This window comes from Geospiza fortis, unplaced genomic scaffold, assembly GCF_000277835.1.
Source record: "Geospiza fortis unplaced genomic scaffold, GeoFor_1.0 scaffold128, whole genome shotgun sequence".
Classification (NCBI taxonomy): domain Eukaryota; kingdom Metazoa; phylum Chordata; class Aves; order Passeriformes; family Thraupidae; genus Geospiza; species Geospiza fortis.
The window spans coordinates 2021080-2042241 of record NW_005054420.1 but is presented as its reverse complement, the minus strand read 5'-3'; the positions used below and the strand labels follow the sequence as shown (position 1 = coordinate 2042241).

Genomic DNA, 21162 nt, shown 5'->3' with positions numbered 1-21162 from the left:
CGGAGATGGACCGGGGCTCCAGGGGCCGCGGCCGCGCGTTGTTTGTGCTGAGCTCGTTCTGTTCCTTCTCCCCGCAGGTGTCGGTCATTAACACCGTGGACACGTCCCACGAGGACATGATCGTAAGTGTGCGGGGAGCTGCTCCGCCGGTCCGGCGGCTGCTGTGATAGAGCTGCTCTGGGGCTCTCTGTGAGCACTGAGCGCGGCATGTGTGTGCTCGTGGAAGAGCACACTCGTGGGGTGTTGGATGCAGAATGCTGTCTGAAAGCCTGATCTTGCCATTTTATACTGTCTGGAGAGAAAAACTTGGCTGGGAGGAAAGAGGAAATTATTTAAAATCTTAATTTTCATGTGAAGGCTTGTTTCTGCCCTTTTTTGTGAAATAATAGAGATATGCGTATATTTGCTGGTACAGACCTTCAGCTGATAAAAATGGTTTTCCTTTAAGTGGATGCGTCTGGGAGTAGATGTATTAATATGGGTAGGAAGAAAGGTTTCAAAGTAATTTGTTGGAGGAAGGAGCCCAGTTAGATAAGCGTAATTCTTCAGGAAGTATTTCTTCACAGAAGAGGCTATCAAGCATTGGAAAGGGCTGCCCAGGGAGGTGGTGTAGTCACCATCCCTGAAGGTGTTCAGGAAATGACTGGATGAGGTAGGAAGTGTTCTGGTCTAGTGACAAGTGACACCCGTTGGTCAAAGGTTGTAGTCAGTGACCTTGGAGGTCTTTTCCAGCCTTAAAGATTCTATGGCTTGGTAATGGTGAAGTTTCAAATATAATTAAGAGCAGTATTTGTACACCCACTTCACATTTTAAGAAACAGAAATACATAACTTGTCACTGCTTTGTAGTCAGCAGCCTGAACTCCCTGTCATGAAAATGCTGTGGTGGTTGCTCAGAATTCCCTGGATTCCTTCTGTGTAACATTTGTATAGTGATTGGAGAAGCAGCTGGGGAAACAAATTGCTTGTGTGGCACGGCTGGATTGTTTAAGAGGGTTCCTCTGTGCCCGCTGTGTGGGGCCCGGGGCGGCTGTGCTGCAGTGGTGCTCAGAGGCCGTGCTGAGCACAGCTCTCCCTCTCTGCTCGCAGCACGATGCACAGATGGATTACTACGGCACCCGCCTGGCCACCTGCTCCTCAGACCGCTCCGTGAAGATCTTCGATGTCCGCAACGGGGGGCAGATCCTCATTGCCGACCTCAGGGGGTGAGATGGCACAACACCAGAGGTTAATCAGGGCAAAACCTCGGTGCTTTGTCCTTTTGCCCTTGGGCAGCACAGTGTGCAGGTTGAATTCCAGGGTGAGCTCCTCCAAGACTGTGCTGAAAAACTCAGGGCTGGGGTGGGGACGAAGCCCCAGTGGGAAGCACAGTGGGGCTTGGTCTTTCATTTAGTACTTTGCACCTGTGATTTTCAAGACTGATACAAGTGTGAATTGTTTTCTGTGACAGTGAGAGCCCTGTGTCAGGGCACTAACACTGCCATCTAATGCTAAGCATTACTCATTCCTCATGTCAGAACTCTAATCCCTTCCCGAGCAGCAATTCACAGCAGTGGTCTGTGAGGCAGCTGCAGTTGGAAGGGGTTTCTCTCAGCTTTTCCTGATGATGCTGTTTCTTGCAGGCACGAAGGTCCCGTGTGGCAGGTTGCCTGGGCTCATCCTATGTATGGGAATATCTTGGCTTCCTGTTCCTATGACAGGAAGGTCATTATCTGGAAGGAAGAAAATGGCACTTGGGAAAAGACCTACGAGTACACAGGACATGATTCTTCAGGTATGGAGGGTTGGAGTGGGGAGCTGGAAGGGAGACTGAGGGTAAGACTGAAATAAATCTGTTGTGTTAAGGAAGAAAGCCTCTATCCAAAAGAAAAGGATAAAAACTGCAGAGAGAGTAAATGTATACAGGACATTTCCCTAAGGTTGTATTGCTGGATAAGCCACTGCTGATTCATACCATGTGTCTGTAGGTGTTGTTATACAAATAAGTCAGCTTTCAAATACAGATGCCTGGGAACTGAATTCTTGAGGAAAATACTGTTTCCACTTAGAAAGACTGCATTTTATCATGCTGTATTTTGTTTTAGAGTTGAAACTGTTGTGTTCAGATGATTTACCCTCCCAATGCAGATCTGTTACTCAGTAAACAATGCTAATTGGCTGGCTTTTGCTGAAATTTGACTCATTCTCAGCTTTCAAAGCCACTTGCTTTTGGTGACTATGCCACTGATACCAGTCAGTGAATTGGTCAGTCAGTTTTAGGTAGGCCCTGTGCTGTAATCTGGTCTGTCTCACCCTTCCCAGTGAATTCTGTCTGCTGGGCACCACACGACTATGGACTGATCCTGGCCTGTGGCAGCTCTGACGGGGCCATTTCCTTATTGAGCTACACGGGTGATGGGCAGTGGGAAGTCAAAAAGATCAGCAATGCACACACGGTGAGTCTGGTCCTTTGGAGCAGCCTAGAGTTCCCAGAGCTACAGACAAGACCAAGGTGATGCCTCAGAGACTTGAGTAGATAAATACTGAAATGCGATGAAATTGTGTGAAACATCCAGAACTAAGAATAGTTTCAGTTCATCCAGAGTAGGCAGATATACTTTTTAGTCACTAAAATGAAGTGGAAGTATGATGAAGTTCACTAAACAGCACTGACAATCCCTGTTTATCGAGCATTATTGTTAAACACAGTGCTGAAAGTTACCTGGTAAGAAATGGCCTTTGTCCTAAGAATACCTGCACCAGCTGGAAAAAACTATGGGATTCCTGTTTTTCCCAAAATTTTGGAGATTTTTGTTTCAGCAGAACGTAATAAGCTAATGGCAGTGGCCCCCAGTAGAAAGAAATTCAGCTTAGGACCGAAGGTTGATTCTGCTCCTGTATTCCTAAATCGTAGCAACTGTGTGTGCCTTTGTCTTTGTGGTTTCTGTCTCACCTATTTGCACATCCAAGATGAACGATTTTGTGTGCAAATACCTTTAGCTACCTCAGGCTTTCTGAGTAAGTGCTTTAGTGAGGCTACTCTGCGTCTGGATTTCTTATTCATCCGATATTCATCCAGCATTGTGCAAGACTTCAGTTTTTCTGAGATGGGTTTATTCCCCATTCTCAATGGAGAGTATGCTACACGTTCTTCACCCTCTCAGCAGCCTCTATCTATTTATTTAGTTAATTAAGTAATCAACTTTTAACAGTGATGCTTTTCATTAACTAGATTGGATGTAATGCAGTTAGCTGGGCTCCTGCTGTTGTACCAGGAAGCCTTATAGAACAACCCTCTGGTCAAAAGCCGAACTACATCAAAAGATTTGCATCTGGTGGCTGTGACAACCTGGTCAAGATCTGGAAGTAAGTGCCCTGTCGCCAGATAAAACCTGACACTTTGGGCTTTGAGTGTCCCTGTTAGTATCTCAAGTAATATTTTTGGCATCCCTATTGTATCATCTTTGAATTACTGTTTTAGAGAAGTGTTTTAAAAATGGAAACTTAGTAATGCACAGTATCTCCCATGGTTCTTGCAGTTTGTGCCAGCCCTGTGTGATCTTTGTCTCCAAGGGTGGCTTTGTAATGGTCTTTGGTTACCGCTTTGGTAATAGCAGAGGTCAGAGTTTCTTTGCCTGTGCTGCTTTCTGTCCCCAGGAGGGGATTTTGTCAGTTCAAGCCATAGAGATTTTTTGGAGAAGTAGGGAACGCTTGTGCTTTGTATTGTATTGATGAACAAGGAGTTTGAATGCTACAATCCAAAGCCTTCCCGAGCAGGGCATGAGATGATAAAGGATGCTGCTGCTACCCTTCTGACGATATATTTGTGTTTTCAGGGAAGAAGAGGGTCAGTGGAAAGAAGAGCAGAAGCTGGAGGCTCACAGTGACTGGGTACGAGATGTGGCCTGGGCTCCATCCATAGGTTTGCCAACCAGCACCATTGCCAGCTGCTCACAGGTGAGGTTTCTTTGGAGCGACGGGGGCAAGCACTAGGTGTGCTGACTTCTTCCTTCCCCATTTCTCTAGTGAAGGAATCATAGGGATAGAGCTGCTTTAAGAGGTCATCTTGGCCATCCTTTGCTATATTTGGGTCTCTGCATAAGAGCCTTGGACTCCTGTTCTTCCCAATCTCAGAAGCCCAATAGAAGCATTTCTGGATAAAGGTTTATGGGTGTGTGTGCCTCTGTACCAAAGACTGGCTTGTGGTTGGAAAATCATGAGCAGGATGATCTCACTAGGAGGAAGACCTTCCAACTAATGTCGTATTAAGTGGTTTTGGATCAAACTTACTGAACTTCCTTCTAAAAATACTGTTTTCTAATAATTGGCATTCTTAATCAGCTCTGATGTCATCAGCCTTTATATTGGCTGTTGTGTTCTTGTTGCTAATCTGTAAAATCTATTTCTTTAACATCAAGAAGACTGCTTAGTGAGCTCCTGCCATGTGAGTGGAAAACAAAATCTCATTCTGGGGAAGTATTTCAGCTGGTATATATGTATTTTGGGGGCTCTTCTGTGGTATTTGCAAGTCATTGTTTGTTGCTAGTTTTTCTCATCAGAGCTGTACTTCTGCCTTGCCTTTATCCATAGCGAGGAGACAGCCCCTTGCTGTGCTGAGCAAAAATCCATGCAGACACATCAAGGGTGGTGTGAGAGCTGTGATTTGGAAATGTAGTTCCAAGGGCAATTCAGGGTTATGTTTCTTGTGCCCAGCCTTGGTCTCTGTGCTTTTGCAGGATGGCCGAGTGTTTATCTGGACGTGTGACGATGCCTCTGGAAACTCCTGGTCGCCAAAGCTGCTGCACAAGTTCAATGATGTTGTCTGGCACGTGAGCTGGTCCATCACTGCCAACATCCTCGCAGTGTCTGGAGGAGACAACAAAGTGAGTACTGCTGCCTTGGCTTTTACCCTGTGCACCCTGTTTCCAGAGGAGCTGAGATGACACTGTTGTCATGTGTTTAACACAAGGCTGTCATAGAGTCTCCTTTGCTGCCATGGGGACATTTTTTCTTCTGATTAATCAGGAGGGCAGGAAGACCATAACCTTTGGAAACCACTTGCACTGCATTCTGAGTCCTTACTGGAGGGTAGAAATGCAGGCTGAACTTGATTTTGTGGGGTACTGACAATTCACATACTCTCCTCATATGACTGCAGGCTATCACCAAACCCATGCTGTGGTAGCTACAAGGAAAAGGGAAACAGGATATGTTTAAAGCTGAAAGCTGTTCCTGCTCTGTTTTTGAGGTGACACTGTGGAAGGAGTCGGTGGACGGGCTGTGGGCGTGTATCAGCGACGTGAACAAGGGCCAAGGAGGGGTGTCTGCTGTGACAGAAGGGCAGCAGAATGAGCAGTGATGCACGATGGAATACTCCAGCTGCAACAAGTGGTCACTGTCCCTGATTTGCAGTGTGTCTTTAGCTGGAAGAGAACTGATTTTATCTAAACTGGACATGAACATGGGAAACAATTATCCAATTTTATGAGCACTCTATTACTGGGAGGCTACAATATGTTGATAATCAGCCTTAATTGACATTCCCTTAAATTTAAGATAAACAGTATAGCCAAGTACAGTGCCTGATACTACTCCTTGATACTGTAGGAATTATTCCCTGCTTTTCTGGTTTAGGGGTCAAATTTGAATGGCTGTGCTGTGGTCAGAGTTCACATGCTTCAACCGAACAGGGAGAAGCTGTCAAAACAACAAGGTGTGATACTCCTTGATGCAGGGGACAAGTGCTCTGTGCCCTCAAAGACCAGAACTTTGTTTCAAGTGAAGAAATGGGTTGGAGTTCTTGGGTTAGCTGGTAGTGTGCTAGCTAGCCCTGCTGGTAACAGTGATGTTGTTGTACTTGTGTCTTTCTGAAAATAATGTGTGCTTGGTGAAAGTCTCTTTGCTTTCTTGAAGGTGAAAAGGAGTAGTGGAATGCATATGTCTTTTGCTATATAATAATCTCAAACTGGGTTATTTAACCAACATCCATAAATCAAACCATGGTTTGAAGATTTATTTTTTTTAGTCACACTTCTGTACTGTACCTCAGTTTGGATTTTTTTTGTTGAGAATACCAACAGAATAAAATCTTATTGGTTAAAACCTGGTGTGCTGTATTAATCTGTTCACAGGACTACCTTTTCAAGGCAATCTGCAGTGTGTCTTCAGCCAAGCCACAGTCACATCTTCCCATCCATGTAATTAGCTTTGCAAGAGCTTGGCTTTTTTGGTGGGTTTCTTTTTTCCTGTAATGGTACATCACGAGACAAGGCTTTACAAAGCCGTTGCTCTTCCTTTGGTCTTGGCAATTCCCAGGGAGAATGTAAGCAGTGCCAGCTTCCCTTTTCTGCTCTTACAACCTTACTTGTCACGAGGGAAGAAAGAAGGACGTGAACCCATTCGCGCACTTTGAAGTTCTTTTTAAAACCAACATTAGCCCATGGAAAAGCGGAGCCCTGGGTTTGTGACAGTTCTGCCCGGCCCGCCCGCACCACAGGAACCTTGGTAATTAATTTTACACTAAAATTCCTCTCTAGAGCCATCAGAAAGGAAAAAAAAAATCAGCTATTTGACACTGAATGAAGACTGAATAAACATGTGTGTACTTATAATTACTACAGAGAGCAAAGTGACCTTGAGATTCTTTTGCCCAATAGGGTGGAATGAGATACATTTTCTGTGCCATAAATCATGAAAAAGCAGACTAGAAAGAAAGGAATTTTTCAGGTTTTTTATTCAAAAAGTTATTAGTAAATCATAATGCATAAACTGGCTTGTGAACTGCCAAGTTACATAACTGTTAATGTAAGACCACACAGTGTCTTGTATATGCCATACTAAATACTTAGGTAATCTGTAAGACCACCTAAATCACCTCAGAATATTTCAAAACTATCAGGGTACAAGACAAAGAATAACAATTCCATCTGGTGATTACAGGAGAACAAAAGCTCTAAAGCACTTTTGTGAAACAGAACTGTGCACAAACCACATTTCTCAGTTTAAAACTCTCGGGTTTGCCATTCAACTCTGCAGTTCATCCATGTGCATTCCTTTCTGGAGAAGACACGAGGAGTTTACCACGGGTCTCCCAGAATACACCAGTGAAAAACAATGAATATTACATTTTCAATGCCATAAAGTATCTTGAAAAATCTCCTGTAGAATTAAGTAGTTATTGATCAGTCTGAGTATACAATGTTTCTTATGTCAGTACTAATCTTATCTTGGTTTGATTCTGGTAAAAGAAAAAAACACATGTAAATATAAAGACAGTATCCAAGGCACTTATAATTAAGGGATTTTACCAGTTTTTAGTGTAGAGAATAACTTGAGAAATGTGTAGATAACTCCAGTACTCAGGTCTTCAGCTAAAATACTTTTACTTGCTCATAATAATACATAAAATGAACTAGGTACTGTACAAAAATAGAAGGGGTGAAGCCTTTGTGTAAAGCTAGGAATATATACTAGTACACAATTCCACTGAAAATAATTACATATAATTAATTTTGTTTTTGTTCCCTGAACTGCACTGTGAATTGCAGCCATTTCTGCACATCAGGCCCTGTTCCCCATGCTCAGGAGGCAGCTCACCTGTCTGTAAACAGAGCTACATCCTCTGATAATTCTTTTGGTCCCTCATAAACCTGTTTTTCCCTAGACTGCACACAAGTGGAATATGCTAGCAATAATAAAAATAATAAATATCATAAAAACAAAAGTGATACTTTCTTAAGGGGGCTTTCACTTGATCATAAATACACCAGCATACAAGTTTCTATTTCTTCTTTTGCATGTGATCCCTGGGCCTGAGACTGAGGCTCCTACTGCTCCTACAACTAAGGGACACCCACAAGAATGCCACCACACCTCTGAGAATGCCTGGTGAGTGTGGAACCATCAACAGGCCCCTTTATTAGCTTATATTTGACCCATTGCCAAAATAAATACAACAAATTATGTTTCAAGTGTCCTATAAAAAATCAAAGCTATTTTAAATTAAAATCTTTTCCCTAATCCAAAATATACAACAGTTACCATGTGAAACACAATGAGAAACATTTCCATGTAAAGGACACTTAGAAAAAAATAATTCCCAAAAATACTCCTATGAAGTATTAAACATGGTCTCAGAGCTCCCAACAGTGAACTCAAAGGTTGGACTTAAGTGGTGTCACATGAGTATGTGGAGGGAAGCTCAGAGACTGGAGGAAAGTGGCTGAAGTTACTTAGCTACACCTGTGCTCAGTGCAGTTCAAACCAAGATGAAGCTGTACAACATTGTGAGAACTTGCATAAAAATCCCTCTCTGGTAATGCAGTGGTTCTGGGTGTGTGGACTAAGATTATACAGAACAGGAGAGAGCCACTGGCAAACCCCCCAGCAGCTCTGAGGATTCCTGTCTGGGAAAACAGCACAGGGCATTGCTGCCTGCCACTGCTCAGCGTTCGCTCTGCAGCTCCTGGGACTGCGATTTAATGACACCAACAGATGCTTCCTGAAACACACGGCAAGCCAATCACAAATTGTTATGGCACTTGTGTTTGCCGTTCCTTTTCACATTGCAGATGAAAAGGCAGAAGGCATTTCTGTGTACAGAGTGGGACTGTGCTTAATCTGCTTTAGAACAGGTATTTTCTGGTGCTTCTCTGTGGTACTTCTTGTTTCCTTCAGTCAGGCTAGTGTTCCTGATCAAAACCTGCTACCTAATCTCACGTGAAAGGTGCACTTTTACTGTCTTTCTAACAAGGAGACAGTCCTTATTTCTTCTTCTGAGCTGGCCACTGCTAATTAATCCATCCAATTTATGATTCAAAAAGTTCAGAACTGTTTAACTTGTCCTCTTCATACAGCAAAATATTTTCCATGAGCTTCTTTTTTTGATCATTTATCTGTATTTTCCAAGATGTCTCTCTGGCTGAAGCTGAAAAACAAAAAAAGCCTAAATACTGAGGGAGAAAATCCATGTATTGTCTAAGAAACAGATGATAATTTTAAATTTAAGAAAAAGCAAGCAAGCAACCAACCAACCAGCCAAAACTGGCTTAGGAAAAAATCTGATAGAAAACTGCTAAATGTTTTGTAGATTTATTAGTAAATTCATAACCAAGGAGAAAAGATTTACTCATATGTGTTTAAAAGTAGGAAGAGGAACCTAAGCATTCTGGAGAAGGGAGTGATTTGTCCCTATATTGTCAGAGGAGGGCACTTTTACCTTGTGGAGCACACGAAGAGTCCAGGTCTGTGTTTCCCTGTGCACAGGTGCCCTGTGCAGCAGCTGCTGTCTCCAGGGTGCCATCGCCTCTGGCGCACGCCAGGCTTCTCTCCTGCCGTCCCTGGGCAGGCTTCCCCTGCTTGACCCTGTCATCACAGCCTGACACTTCTTCTGGATTGGTACACTTGTGGCTAGGGAACTCCTCGGTGGATTTTTCTGGAGGATTCCATATGAAACTACTGGACTCATCTGACTCACAAGGGACCTGTGACACGTAGATGCCGCAGGCGTCGGGCGCCACAGCTCCCACGGACGGCGCGCAGGGGCTGACGCTGCTCACGACTGCTGCCGGCCTGCTCTCCTCTCTACTCCCCACTGCTGAAGGCACATCCACGCTCACACTGGCTGTCTCGTCATCAGTTTCTTCTGGAGTGTTCATGGAGAATCCAGAAGTACTGCTTCCACAGAGGTAATGCTCTTTTAATTTGTTTTCAGCCATTTCCATAATTTCACGTACCTGTTTTTAACAACCAAATCTGTGAATGTGTAATAATTGTTGTACCCCTGCTTACACATATTCTCCTATGTCAACACTCACCAAAATAAGCAAGACATGAATGTTGTAGTTTTACACCCTGATGACAAGGAGACTTAAATCTTGGCCATGTATTTAAAATATTACCTCTGCTATGTTCAGATTCTTCTTTCTCAGGCAAAGGCAGATGGCTGATGCAAAATCAACAGCCACTTCTTCCAGCAAGTGCCCTGCTTTTCTGTCTAGGTATTTGCAGCAGATTTCCTTGGCAGCCAGTTTTTCCAAATTTTTTACTTTGGAGTCTGAGCTTTCTTTTGCTGTTTGAATTTCGTCGGCAATCATATCTTTCTGTTCAAAGGAAGGAGATGCATTAGTGAAGGCAAAATGAACACAAGCATTTATTTTTGTCTGAATCTCTGAGAATCAGTATTGCTGTGTATTTGTCATTGGTGTTCCTCAATGCCTGGTTTACAGACTGAAAACCTTTAATAATCTCTGTTCACGCAACTGACAGAAATGTTTGTTCTCACGGGAAAGAAAAAGGCCAGTGGCTTTCTCTGCATGTGCCCAATGTCAAATTCCCTAAAGCAGGGCAAGCTCTTCCTGGCTTGGACTCATTTATATAGGAATGCAAAAGAGCCAACACTGTGTAGAGCAGAATTCTTACACAGGCTTTTATAACACGTTAAAGAAATCAGGAACGTAGGATCTTTGATTTTCTGAACCCCTCTGGACAGTTCTGAATTGCTTGCAGATAGTGGGAATACTGCTGCTCTCCCCTCCAAGGCTTCAGCCAGACAAGAAATCAGGAGCACATGCCACAGAAGGAATGCAAGTGAAGGCTGCTTTCTACAGATGGTTTTAATGCATTCAGTGAGTTTGGCTGTTCTGATTGCTTGTGAAAGTTGTTCATGTAGCTCTAACCTCGGCTTGGGAAACTGGTGAGGGTATCAGTTCCAGGCATGAGCACAAGACAAATGCCTGACAAACATCATGATGAGCTTCTGCAGCTCCTGCCTACCCAGGTTTCCCCACTCACTGTGGCTTATACCACCTCCTCCTGGCACACAGAAAATATGCAGCAGCATTTCAGCACAAAGCCTTGTCTCCTAAATATTTATTTATTTTGCAGTCTCTCCTAATGCAATTCAGGCCAGCACCCATGAGTGGGTATGTGAAATGGGAATATCTACTGTGCTTCTGTTCTAATGGCAGGCACGCTACTGACATTAATAGAACCAGGATATGGCTCCTAAACTTCCCTTCTGCAGGACATGTATAGCAGACAGCAAATAACAAACTGTATTTAAATAAAATTAAAATTATTTTTATGACAGCGACCCCATTCATTTCTATTAGTGTTCATTACTGCTGCTTTTTCTTACCAGGTAAATCGGGTGTCTGTCTTCATCCAGCGCCTTCATCCCAGTCAGTGTCTCTGCTAAGACCTAGAAAATATATTTGAAAGATAAAATTATTTGTTCAGAATGAACTATAATTTTAAAATTAAGTTTCTAACTAAAGAAATATTGTACTTTCAGTGCATTCTGATATTATATTTTTACTTCAGATGGCTTAACAATGCCAGCTCAGGGCATTTATGAGACTTTAGATCTACCTGCAGAGCCAAGCCCAGATTTTATAGTTCAATAGATATTGCTGAAACAAAGAATAAGAAGAAAGTAAAGCTAAGTGTAGATAAGAAATCATATTGAAGAGTAACTTCCTACTAAAATGGAAACACCTGGAGATGGGTGACATCGTAGACTATCAATTATTTTAGCTGGAAATATAAATGAACAGGCAATGTTTGTAGAAGTTCATATGGTGAGTCTGCAAGAATTTTAAGCATCTAGTTTGTTTTAAGCCATCAGCAGTAATACTTTATTTACAATAAAAAGCACTTTTGTTTCTTTTATTCAAAAGATTCACCTAATTTTGCCACAAACTGAGATATATTTGGAGTGTGAACAATTAAAACCAGGATTTCAACACATTATAGAGCCAGCAACTATAATATGAAATTGCCAGCAAAACAATATGAGGTATTTGCCTCAACAATATGAGGTACTTGCCCTCACATTCAAATTCTTGTCTAGAAACATCAAAAAATAAACCAGAGCATGGAAAAAAGGCAACATACCACACCACAGCTGAATATATCCACTTTTTCTGTTAACTGCCCATGTCTGACAAAATCTTCTGGCAGGTAAGTAAGAGAAGCTTGTAGGACTTTGGTCTTCATCATGGCATATTCTGATTTTTTATCAGAAGAATGCAGCCGCAGTCCAGAATGCCCAAGCTTTGGTGTAAAGTTTTCATCCAACAGGACATTTGAGCTGCGATAATGACAGACAAATAACAATATTGGTCAAATCATTATTTTATCTTGAGGCAAAGAATTAGTTTTGTACTTTTAAACTTAAGCACTGGAAGTGTCCAGCATTTGGCCTCCTGCATAGCACTGAAAGGATTAAGAATGTTAGAAAGCAAGAAGGGGAAAAAACAAGCACCCAAACTTCAAAATAATTTACTGCCATCATTTAGGAAAGAGAGACAGGTTGAACAAAAAATGGCAAAGGCCCTACAGAACAAGGGACAGCAGAAAATACTGCAAATGGATTTCCAAATTGCATAAACTTTAGCCATGACTAATTACCAGGTAACCAAGGAAGTGCTGATATGCCAAAGTACTCACCTCTTGATATTCCCATGAAGAATTCCAAAATTATGCAAATACTCCACTGCTCTGACAACTCCTAAAGAAATGCTAATTCGCATCTCCCAGGTCAGTGGAGCAGAATCATCCTGCAAGTAAAGGAGGAAAAGATTGGTAATTAATGGAATAAAATACTGTAAGACATTGATAGTTTAGAAAACCAAAGGCTCAGCTGAGTCCCAGTCAAACTCCAGACAAAACTCCAAACCCCTGGAGAAGAGCTGCTGCCTTTCTGGTGCTTGCAGCCAGGGCACTGGGCACCTTTTCTTCTGTCTGTTTCTCAGAAATCAAAGAGATGCAATTGTTTTTCCTGGAATTGCAGGAGAGGACTTGCAATCACAAGTAGGTGTCAGACCCAGATTATTACTCACGCGGCACTGAAGCTTGTTTTGCAGGGAGCCATTGGGCAAGTAGGGATATATCAGACAGTGCGATCCAGTTTCCACCGAGAACCCCAGCAGCTGCAGAATGTTTATGTGACAACACCTGCAGGCACAGATCAGCGGTGATTTGCAAATGATGTAAGAGCAATGCAGAAAAATACATTCCCGAGCTGGAGCAAGTTCCTAAATTCAAGGCAACTGGAATGGTGTGCTGCAGCTGGAAGCACAGCTGGAAGCACAGCTGGAGGCACAGCACGGTCTGGGCAGGAGGCTGGCTGAGCAAGAGCCCATCACATTGCAGCAGGGGCACAAGGTGGGCACTGCGTCCTCCCCGCCCCAAGGCTGTGCCAGCCCAGCCAGGACCAGCAGTGCCCCTGGGCACTGTGCTGCTTGCCCAGGCAGCACCAGACCGCTTGTCCCAGCCCAGAACAGCGCCTGGAGCAGACGCCGCTGTGTTTAACACCCAGCACCAGACCACGAGCAGGACATGCATCACTGCCTCTGAAAGCAAACCACTCACCGAAAACAAATCTGCACTTCTGTATGAAAGAACCTCTGGGTGGAATCTGGGCTTGCGCATTCCAGCTGAAAAATGAAAACATGCAAGAGAATGTCATTGGAAATTACTAGGACTTTGCATTTATACAGATCTGGTAGTCTCTAGATGACAGGCTAGTGCAGGAAATAGGCAAGTATCACTCATGGCAACATTAAGTCCAAGGCAACAATTAATTGGCAATTAGAACAAAAACTAGTGTAAAGACACCCCTGATCCAATTATCCAATGCAGGCAGCTATACTGCAGGCTACTCCTACCTACAGAGTTAATGGAACTACTCACATGAGTAAAGTATTCATCAATGTGTGTTTTCTGAATTTAGGTTTAATTATTTACATAATTTCATTTTTACCTCTCCTCTTGTGTAGTTATTCTGGTTCCTTCCCACACAATATTAAACACCTGCTAATGGGCAAGTCATGATAATAACACACCCTCTTCTACAAAAAGGTGCAGCACTTGCCTCTTTGAGTCTTTTGATGACAAACACCATGTTGTTCCTCTGACCTTTGTAGACATCTGCAAAAGTACCTTCACAGATTCTGTTCTTGTCACTGAAGCTGTTGGTGGCATTAGCAATTTCCCTCTGTGTCCACAGGAGACTCCCGCTAGGGAGATCAGCCATCGTCTCCTGCTGAGGAGCAGAGCTGCAGGGCTGCACACGTGTAGAAGAAACAAGTTTATCTCATGATAATTCATATGCTTTTTCCCTCTTTCAGTGTCATATTTTCCTTCCCGTGTTTTAAGCAATCATTGTGATTGCTGAATGAAACTGTGAAAGGTACTATGCCATCACTCCTTAGGGTGTAGGTAACTCCTGTATTCATGTGTTGGGATGATGTAAAACTTTTGCACAGTAGAACTGAAAGCAGTTACCAATCTGCATTTCCACCTTTCCCAGGAAAAAGTCCCTATATTTATGTGAAGTGATGTTAGTCTGATTTACAAAAGATCTTAATCTTTATAGCTGGGTTACATATTAAGAAACAGTTGGATGAGAAAGTGGAGTCCCTCATAATGTAATTATGCTCTGGTAAACTTCATATCTACTTTTGAAGCATCTGGCATCAGTTGCACAATAATTTGTTGCTTCCAGTGTGGTAAGTCAAGTCCTAATACCAAGTATAATTACAGTCCCCCTGAAGCCTGATCATGCAGCTTTCACAACCTTAATGTGCACCCAACTTGAGGAAATAAAGCACTAACTTCTTCTCAAGAAACTCTGAAACTACTTGCACTCTGAGTCAGTCTTCCGTCCTGGCTGGTAGTCCTGGATCATGTTTCTGTGGAAGAGTTTAAAGCCTCAGACAAAATAAACCAGAGAAAACAGGCCCAGAACAACCATGATGGGACTAAGGTGTGCCCACAGGTTTGGGAAACACGTTGAGGACAGAACAGATCTAGTTAGACTGTATGAAAGATGAGAGAACTGTGGGGAGGAAGGAACAGGAGACTTCATGCTGAAATCATCTGGAACATGAGGAGAATTTTTCCCACTGTGATGGTTAAGCAGCTGAACAGGGGCTCAGAGAGGCGATGGAACCTTTATCTCAGGAGATTTTTAGTTGTCAGCTACACAAGGCTTTGAACAACATGACTTAAATTCAATACTAGCCCAGTTTTGAGCAGAAACCACATTTTAAGTCTACAATGAAACTAAAAGAGGTATGTGGTTCTGACTAATCCATGGTATATACTGTCCTGTCCTGCGATTGCACCAGAAATGTAAGTCCTCTGTAAAATCTACATGTGAGAGTCTTTCAAACCCAGTTGCTATTTGTGGGTATGCTATCCCTTCTGAGCTATGCAGGAAATAATACTGTAAATTTTTCCTTCACTGGTCCTTCACTGGCAAAAAAAGTGATGTAACCACAAGCAATCTAGCTGAAGCATTAGCACTGTATTCAGTCCAAACCCTTTGTACTGAGCTCAACGTTTTCACTACAGCAACATTTTTGTACAAGTAGAGGGATAAACTTTAACTGAAAAAAGACAGAATGTCATAAAGGCAATTTTCCTTGCATAATCAGCAAGCACTAAGGGGATTTACCTTCACACTTGATAAAACAGGAGGATTGGACTGTAGGGAATTCAAAAGGTCTCTCGGGGGAGGTGGTGGAGCAGGGAGGGAATACAAGGCTCCTTCAGAAATAGCACCTGAAACTGAGATAACAGCATTGAAAACACACCTTAGTTTTGTGATACCACCACCTGTAACTAACGACAAAGGTCTAAGAATTATGAAGATCTGGGGTATTTTTTTTTCAACTTTCTGACCAGAGATAATCTGTGACAAGCTGTCAAACTGTGAAATTCTGCGTGAAGACAGGGAGCTCTCTTCCTGGTTCTTGTTTGCAGGATGACTGTGCAGCCCTCTCCAGCCCTGGCTGGGGACATGGAGCTCCCTGTGCCTGTGCTGTTGCAGATGCTCACCCCGGTATGCGCTGGGGTTCTCCCTTCCCTCTCCCAGCAGAGGGGCTGCTGACCTACCCCTGACTCTCTGCTGGCCTAGATGAACTGTGCATGAAGAGAGGGACACGGGGCAGGACATGCACGCACTGGTGTAGTCTTTGTATGGAGCCAGGATGGGATCAGGGCATTCAGAGACCTGGGAATCACCCTGAGATCCCAGGGGACAGATACAGCCAGCATCTCTCAAGGGCGCCAAAGGAAGGACGACCAGGAGGCTGTGTGCTGAAGTCAGGAATAAACAGGAGGCAGCAGCGCTAGGAAAACAGCAAACACTCAGCTGTGTCCATCTGGGAGACAAGGTCCTCACTGTGCTATCCTGACCACAAACACACAGCAGCCTTGGCCATGCAGTCATTTCATGTCAGAGCAAATCCAGAGTCCAGCACTGTACTTACTGCCTGATGGGACTGCTCTCAGGTGTGAGGAGTCTGGGGATGGCAACAAACTTAGGGCGTTCTCTTTGTCTCTCCTTTTGCCTTCTGTGGGAGGGACAGATATGATCTGTTTGGGTGGCTCTGGCTCTTCTTTCTCAGGGCTGGTGATGCTGGAGGCTGATGTCCCTTCAAAACAGAGCAACGGGAAGATAAAGATAACCAGAGAAAATAGAGTCTGACTCTAATCAGTGACTGCAAAATAATCCTAATCAGGACATCAGACTTCAAATTAACATCAACATTCAAATGAACATTCAAGCAATTTAGATGGTATTTAAATTGAGACTATACCCATGACATTAACTTTTACTTAAAATTAACAGGAACTAATTGCTTCAAATAAATACCAGCAATGACTATTCCAGAGATGCAGAGTCTCTTACAAGAAGAAATTAGCAATAATGATATGTTTATCATTTTCTATACAGCATCCTTCAGGTAATGATCTCAAATCACAAATACCTCCCAGCCTAAGGAAGGCATTGAGTTCTCTGCAGTTGTCATAGAACTGAGGGGAAGATGGACAGAATTGTCTTGGGTTTAGCCAGTTAAATATTTTAGGACTGTTTTCAATTGTATGATTTTAGTGCCATCCTAGGTTCATTCCCAGAAAAAACTTTCCTATACAGGACTATTTGCAAGAAAGACTCATACTTTTACTTAGCAACAGAAAAAAACAAACCAAAGACAATCTAGGGAAAACAAAAAAATGGTCAAAGCTCAAAACTTATGGATATATAAGGAAAGTTTAAAGGATGAATTATTGATTCACTACAGCTCTAACAGATCCTGTGCTGTACACGGTTTGGCAAAACCTCAGAGTCAGGCCTGAAAAAGCAACTTGAAGTCTGACTAAAGTGCAAAGATACAGTGTACAGGAACTTAAAACTATGTACATCTGAAGGGGGATTATTCAGATGAGATTAGGCTACAGTTAGGATGGGAAGAAATACAGTACAAAAGTTCAAGATGCTGTGATATATGAGGTTGTCAAAATCGCCAAAGCAGGTGAATTCTTATCTCTTAAAATGCTCTTAAAACTGAAGTTGAAAAGGAGCCTGAAAATGCCCAGTGTGCACCAGGGGTAATATGAGGGCTTTCTACTCCCCGATAACATTTTCCTGGTCGTAGTTTTAAACTTTTATATGGCACCTTTTATCAGCAATACATTTAACATTTACTTAAAAAATCCAAATTAATGTTTTATACATTACACAGAAAAAACATAAGCCCAAATATTATTACATGGTGGTTCTTATCCTGCTGTTCTAAGAGCTTTGGCGATCTCAGAATCAAATGTGCCAGGCCTCTGTCTGCATCTGAAACCAGACAACAGCTTTGTGTTCTTTTACTTGTACAAACAGAGGCCAGGAGTACCTGGAACAAGCAGGAAGCGCAGTGTTTGCTGTGCAATCTGGGCCCCTGGTATGAACCATGAGCCACTGAGCTGTGGGAGAGAAGCCAAGCTGTGGCACGTTCAGGCACCGGGGCTGAAGAGCAGCAGGGCATGAAGAGCCACAATGGCAGAAATGGGCATGCTCTCTATGAGGTTTCCATCTGTTCCCTTCAATGCCACCTATGAACTCAGCTCTGAATGAAACCAGGTCTGAAAACTAAAACTCAGAACGCTCAGGTATTTTTGTTACTGTGTTAGAATGCTATGAAATCCCAAATTTTACAAGGTTTTAGGACCAGCTGTCAAACAGTCTGCAGGCCTTTAGTCAAACCTGACAGTCCCTTCATTCTGCAGGCAAGTCCCTGTATTCTGTTTTTTTCCTCACATGGTTTAACCTAGAAGTCTCAGAACTTAGCATCACTTCCCTTATTCAACCTACTTTTCAGGGTTTTTTGTGACTTTTGCAACTTCCTGCATGTCAGACAAACAGGGCAGCACTGCAGCTAAGGAACTGACATAGAAAACCTCATTATGGACATTCAGAAGTGGCACTAAAGAGCGCAAAAAACTGCTGAATGGATGTAGAACTCTTTGGGAAGTAATCTGCCAGCAAAAGACCGCCCTTTGTGCTGTATCTGATTCCTTTAAGTAGGAATGAATTGAACTATGGTCATCTAAGGACTGTTTAGTTTTCAGAAGTGCCCAACAAGCAACCTCTGTATCCTCTGTATCTGCCCAAGAGGGATCACCTGAGTAAGCATATTCAGACACAGAGAAAAGCTCAAAAAAAAAAAAGTAACTGACAGCAGCATAAGGGAAAGCAGGTAACACCCTGTCATACCTATGCCAGGTGCAAACTGTGCAAGCGATGGCCATACTGACACACCACAGGGAGCAAAGCAGACCCAGAGAGGGGTGGCGAGTGTTTCCCTGCAGGGACGGTGATTGGTTTTGTCTGTGCTGTGTCTGTGTTTCAGGGCTAACTGCTGGAACCTGCTCTTGGACTGGAAGCAATCCTGCAGGGGCTGCAACGTGCCATCTCTCGGGTTGTGATCCAGCGCCACAGGACCAGGCCGGAAGGGCAGGGACCCTTTGTGCAGCCTCTGTGTTCTGAAATCCTGTCTGATGCATAAAAGCACCAGCCCTGGTTTGGCCACAGCCCATCCTCCTGGCACTTCTTGGAGGGTCCAAGATGGGCACCACAAAGACGGGGTGATGAGCTGCGGGGACCCGTGAGTCCACCCGTGTCACCTCTTCCCTCACACCACCAATCCTACTCAAGTGAACAGGGAATCACAATCAGTGGAGACACTTTAGAATTTGACACAGGATGTGACTTCTAACAAAAAGCTTCTTCAGCTAGCAAGGAAGATGTCCTAGTAGGGGCCTGGGTGCTGTGAGGAGCAGCACAGAGCCATGGGAGGAAGGGGCAGCTACTCACAGTCCAGGATGACCTGAGCTGCTCGGTAAAGCTGCAGCCCTTGCAGCAGGTCCAGGAGCTGCTGCACTGTCGCCAGCCTCACTCCCCACCACCACATGAGCTCCCTCGTGATGCTGATCCCTGTCTTCTCCATGCACTTGATCTTCCGTAGCTCTGTTTGATCAGTGATCACATAGGAGGCTGGTGGGAGAGAATGGATATTTCTGTTTAAATATTAGAAAAAACAGGCAAAGGCAAGCAGGGCAGGCTAAGGTGTGAGACAGTTTGCTTTTGCATTTGTATATCTTTAAAAGAAAGGATCACAATAAATTATCTATGTGGACACAAAGAAATTTCTGTTGCTAAAGTAAGATATCCCTTTTCTTCCTTCAACTGTTCTGGAAAAAAATTTGTTCTATCATAGACACTTAAGACCCACTCATACTTTTCAGTGTATTTTCCCTGTAATCTTTCTCCTTAATGTCGCTGTTGAGGCGGTCGCGACACAAAGCAGAGACGTCAGACAGTCTCAGTTGGCAACACTTTATTTCTGAACATGGCTAACTTTTATACACTTTTCAATTGTTTATACTTCTTCTACACTAACTATTGGCCACAATAAATCAACATAATACTATTGGTGAAGAGTTATAGTAACTTCACATCCAGCTGCAAGATTCTCTTATCTTTCTTCTCTCGATCTCCTTGGTTACAGCCTTGGAGAGAGCTCCTTATCAGCTTCTTCTTACTTCTCGACTTCTTCTCGCTCCTTTAGCTAACAGGCCCGCTGTTAGCCCCTTCCACACCTTAATACTTTGTACCAAAGTAAGGTTAGATTAAATTCCTGGGGCGATTCTCCCAAAACAGGAGACAGCAGTCAGTGGAGTGGCTGCACTGCGACTTGCATTTCTAAATCCCTGTGCTGTGGTGAGCCAAGCAACAACTGAATCACCTGGGTGTTAGCTACACTCCGATAAAGCTATCAGGGAAATGCAGCTATGTTTAGATCCTGTGCCAAAGCTGACCCTACACAATGTGTCCCAATTCCTGACCATGCCTGTCACCTCACTGTACTCCTCCCAGCTCACTTACCCAGACAAAACCCACCTTCCCTGGCGAGTCCCCAGCTCCACCCCACACCCCCAGACACAGCCCCAGAGCTGGAGTCTCAGGGGCTGTGCCTCAAGGGAAAGGGCCAGGGGCTGCGGTGTTCGTGTGGAGACAAAGATCCCTGAGCTCTCACCACGGCTGGCTTTGGAAGGACATCAGAAATACAGCTTTATGCATCTGAAGGTAGTGGAGATGAATCCCACCCTACATCAGGAAGTTTAACTGGGGTAAGAGCTTATTCAGCACACAGCTAGGGATGCCACGTCAAATAAAGGAAAGCAGGTACTAAGAAAAGATTCAGCGTAGAATTGTTTGTGCAGGGATACAGAAAAAAGAGTAAATAACTCAGGGACTATATTTTCTGTACTTACTGACTCTACACAGCCAGGACCGAGAAAAACAGGGGCACAAAGTATGAGGGAATATACATGAAGAGAAGGAGGAAATTAAAAAACAGAACATCTGAGCAGATGTGAGGGACGTTGTGGAAACAGGCAGTGAGAAGTGGCAGGAGATACAGTGTGACTGGAGAGGGAAGTGCGAAAGGTTGCGGAGAGTGAGGGGAAGGAGCCTGGCTGCCCAGGAAAAGCCAAGGAGCCACAGAAGTCTGGATTCCAGCTGTGTTTGAAAAGCAAACCCAGACTGGTGCCCGGGAATTCCCTGTCGACAGGATGTGCCCTGCCGAGCGCTGGGAAGCGCGGGGAACAGCACGTCCGAAAGGCGCTGCTGTCCCTGCGCCACCCCAGCTGCGCCGTGCCCCTCACCGAATCGCATCCAGTCGTAGTCGCTCAGGCAGTCCATCTTCTGGCAGAAGTCCTCCAGCACCCAGGCGGGCATGCTGTGGATGTAGAGCGCCGGGGCCGGGCCGGCCCTGGGGGCGAGGGGCGGCTGCGGCAGGGCCATGCCCGCGCGGTCCCGCTCCGGACAGCCCCTGGGCC

At 44.0% G+C, this 21162-nt stretch overlaps 2 protein-coding genes across 2 annotated transcripts in view; one reads left to right on the top strand and one right to left on the bottom strand.

Annotated features, from left to right (window-relative positions):
• The window catches only part of SEC13 (SEC13 homolog, nuclear pore and COPII coat complex component), a 6914-nt gene extending 833 nt beyond the window's left edge, over nucleotides 1-6081 (top strand). Inside the window, exons 2-9 of the mRNA XM_014309311.2 lie at nucleotides 78-122; nucleotides 1090-1205; nucleotides 1623-1774; nucleotides 2302-2435; nucleotides 3212-3345; nucleotides 3816-3936; nucleotides 4716-4862; nucleotides 5228-6081. Coding sequence (XP_014164786.2) covers nucleotides 78-122; nucleotides 1090-1205; nucleotides 1623-1774; nucleotides 2302-2435; nucleotides 3212-3345; nucleotides 3816-3936; nucleotides 4716-4862; nucleotides 5228-5338 — 960 coding nt within the window. The 3' untranslated portion in view covers nucleotides 5339-6081. The remainder of the gene's footprint in view (nucleotides 1-77; nucleotides 123-1089; nucleotides 1206-1622; nucleotides 1775-2301; nucleotides 2436-3211; nucleotides 3346-3815; nucleotides 3937-4715; nucleotides 4863-5227) is intronic.
• Nucleotides 6082-6694: 613 nt separating this feature from the next.
• IRAK2 (interleukin 1 receptor associated kinase 2) lies at nucleotides 6695-21127 on the bottom strand. The gene is made up of 13 exons (XM_005426635.2): nucleotides 20989-21127; nucleotides 19136-19315; nucleotides 16260-16424; nucleotides 15443-15555; nucleotides 13856-14047; nucleotides 13354-13418; nucleotides 12822-12936; nucleotides 12430-12539; nucleotides 11875-12070; nucleotides 11117-11179; nucleotides 9879-10079; nucleotides 9197-9713; nucleotides 6695-8905 (listed from the first exon to the last, which is right to left on the bottom strand). The coding sequence occupies exons 1-13, from the start codon at nucleotides 21125-21127 to the stop codon at nucleotides 8787-8789; spliced, it is 2175 nt and encodes a 724-aa protein (XP_005426692.1). The 3' UTR covers nucleotides 6695-8786.
• Nucleotides 21128-21162: the final 35 nt, after the last annotated feature.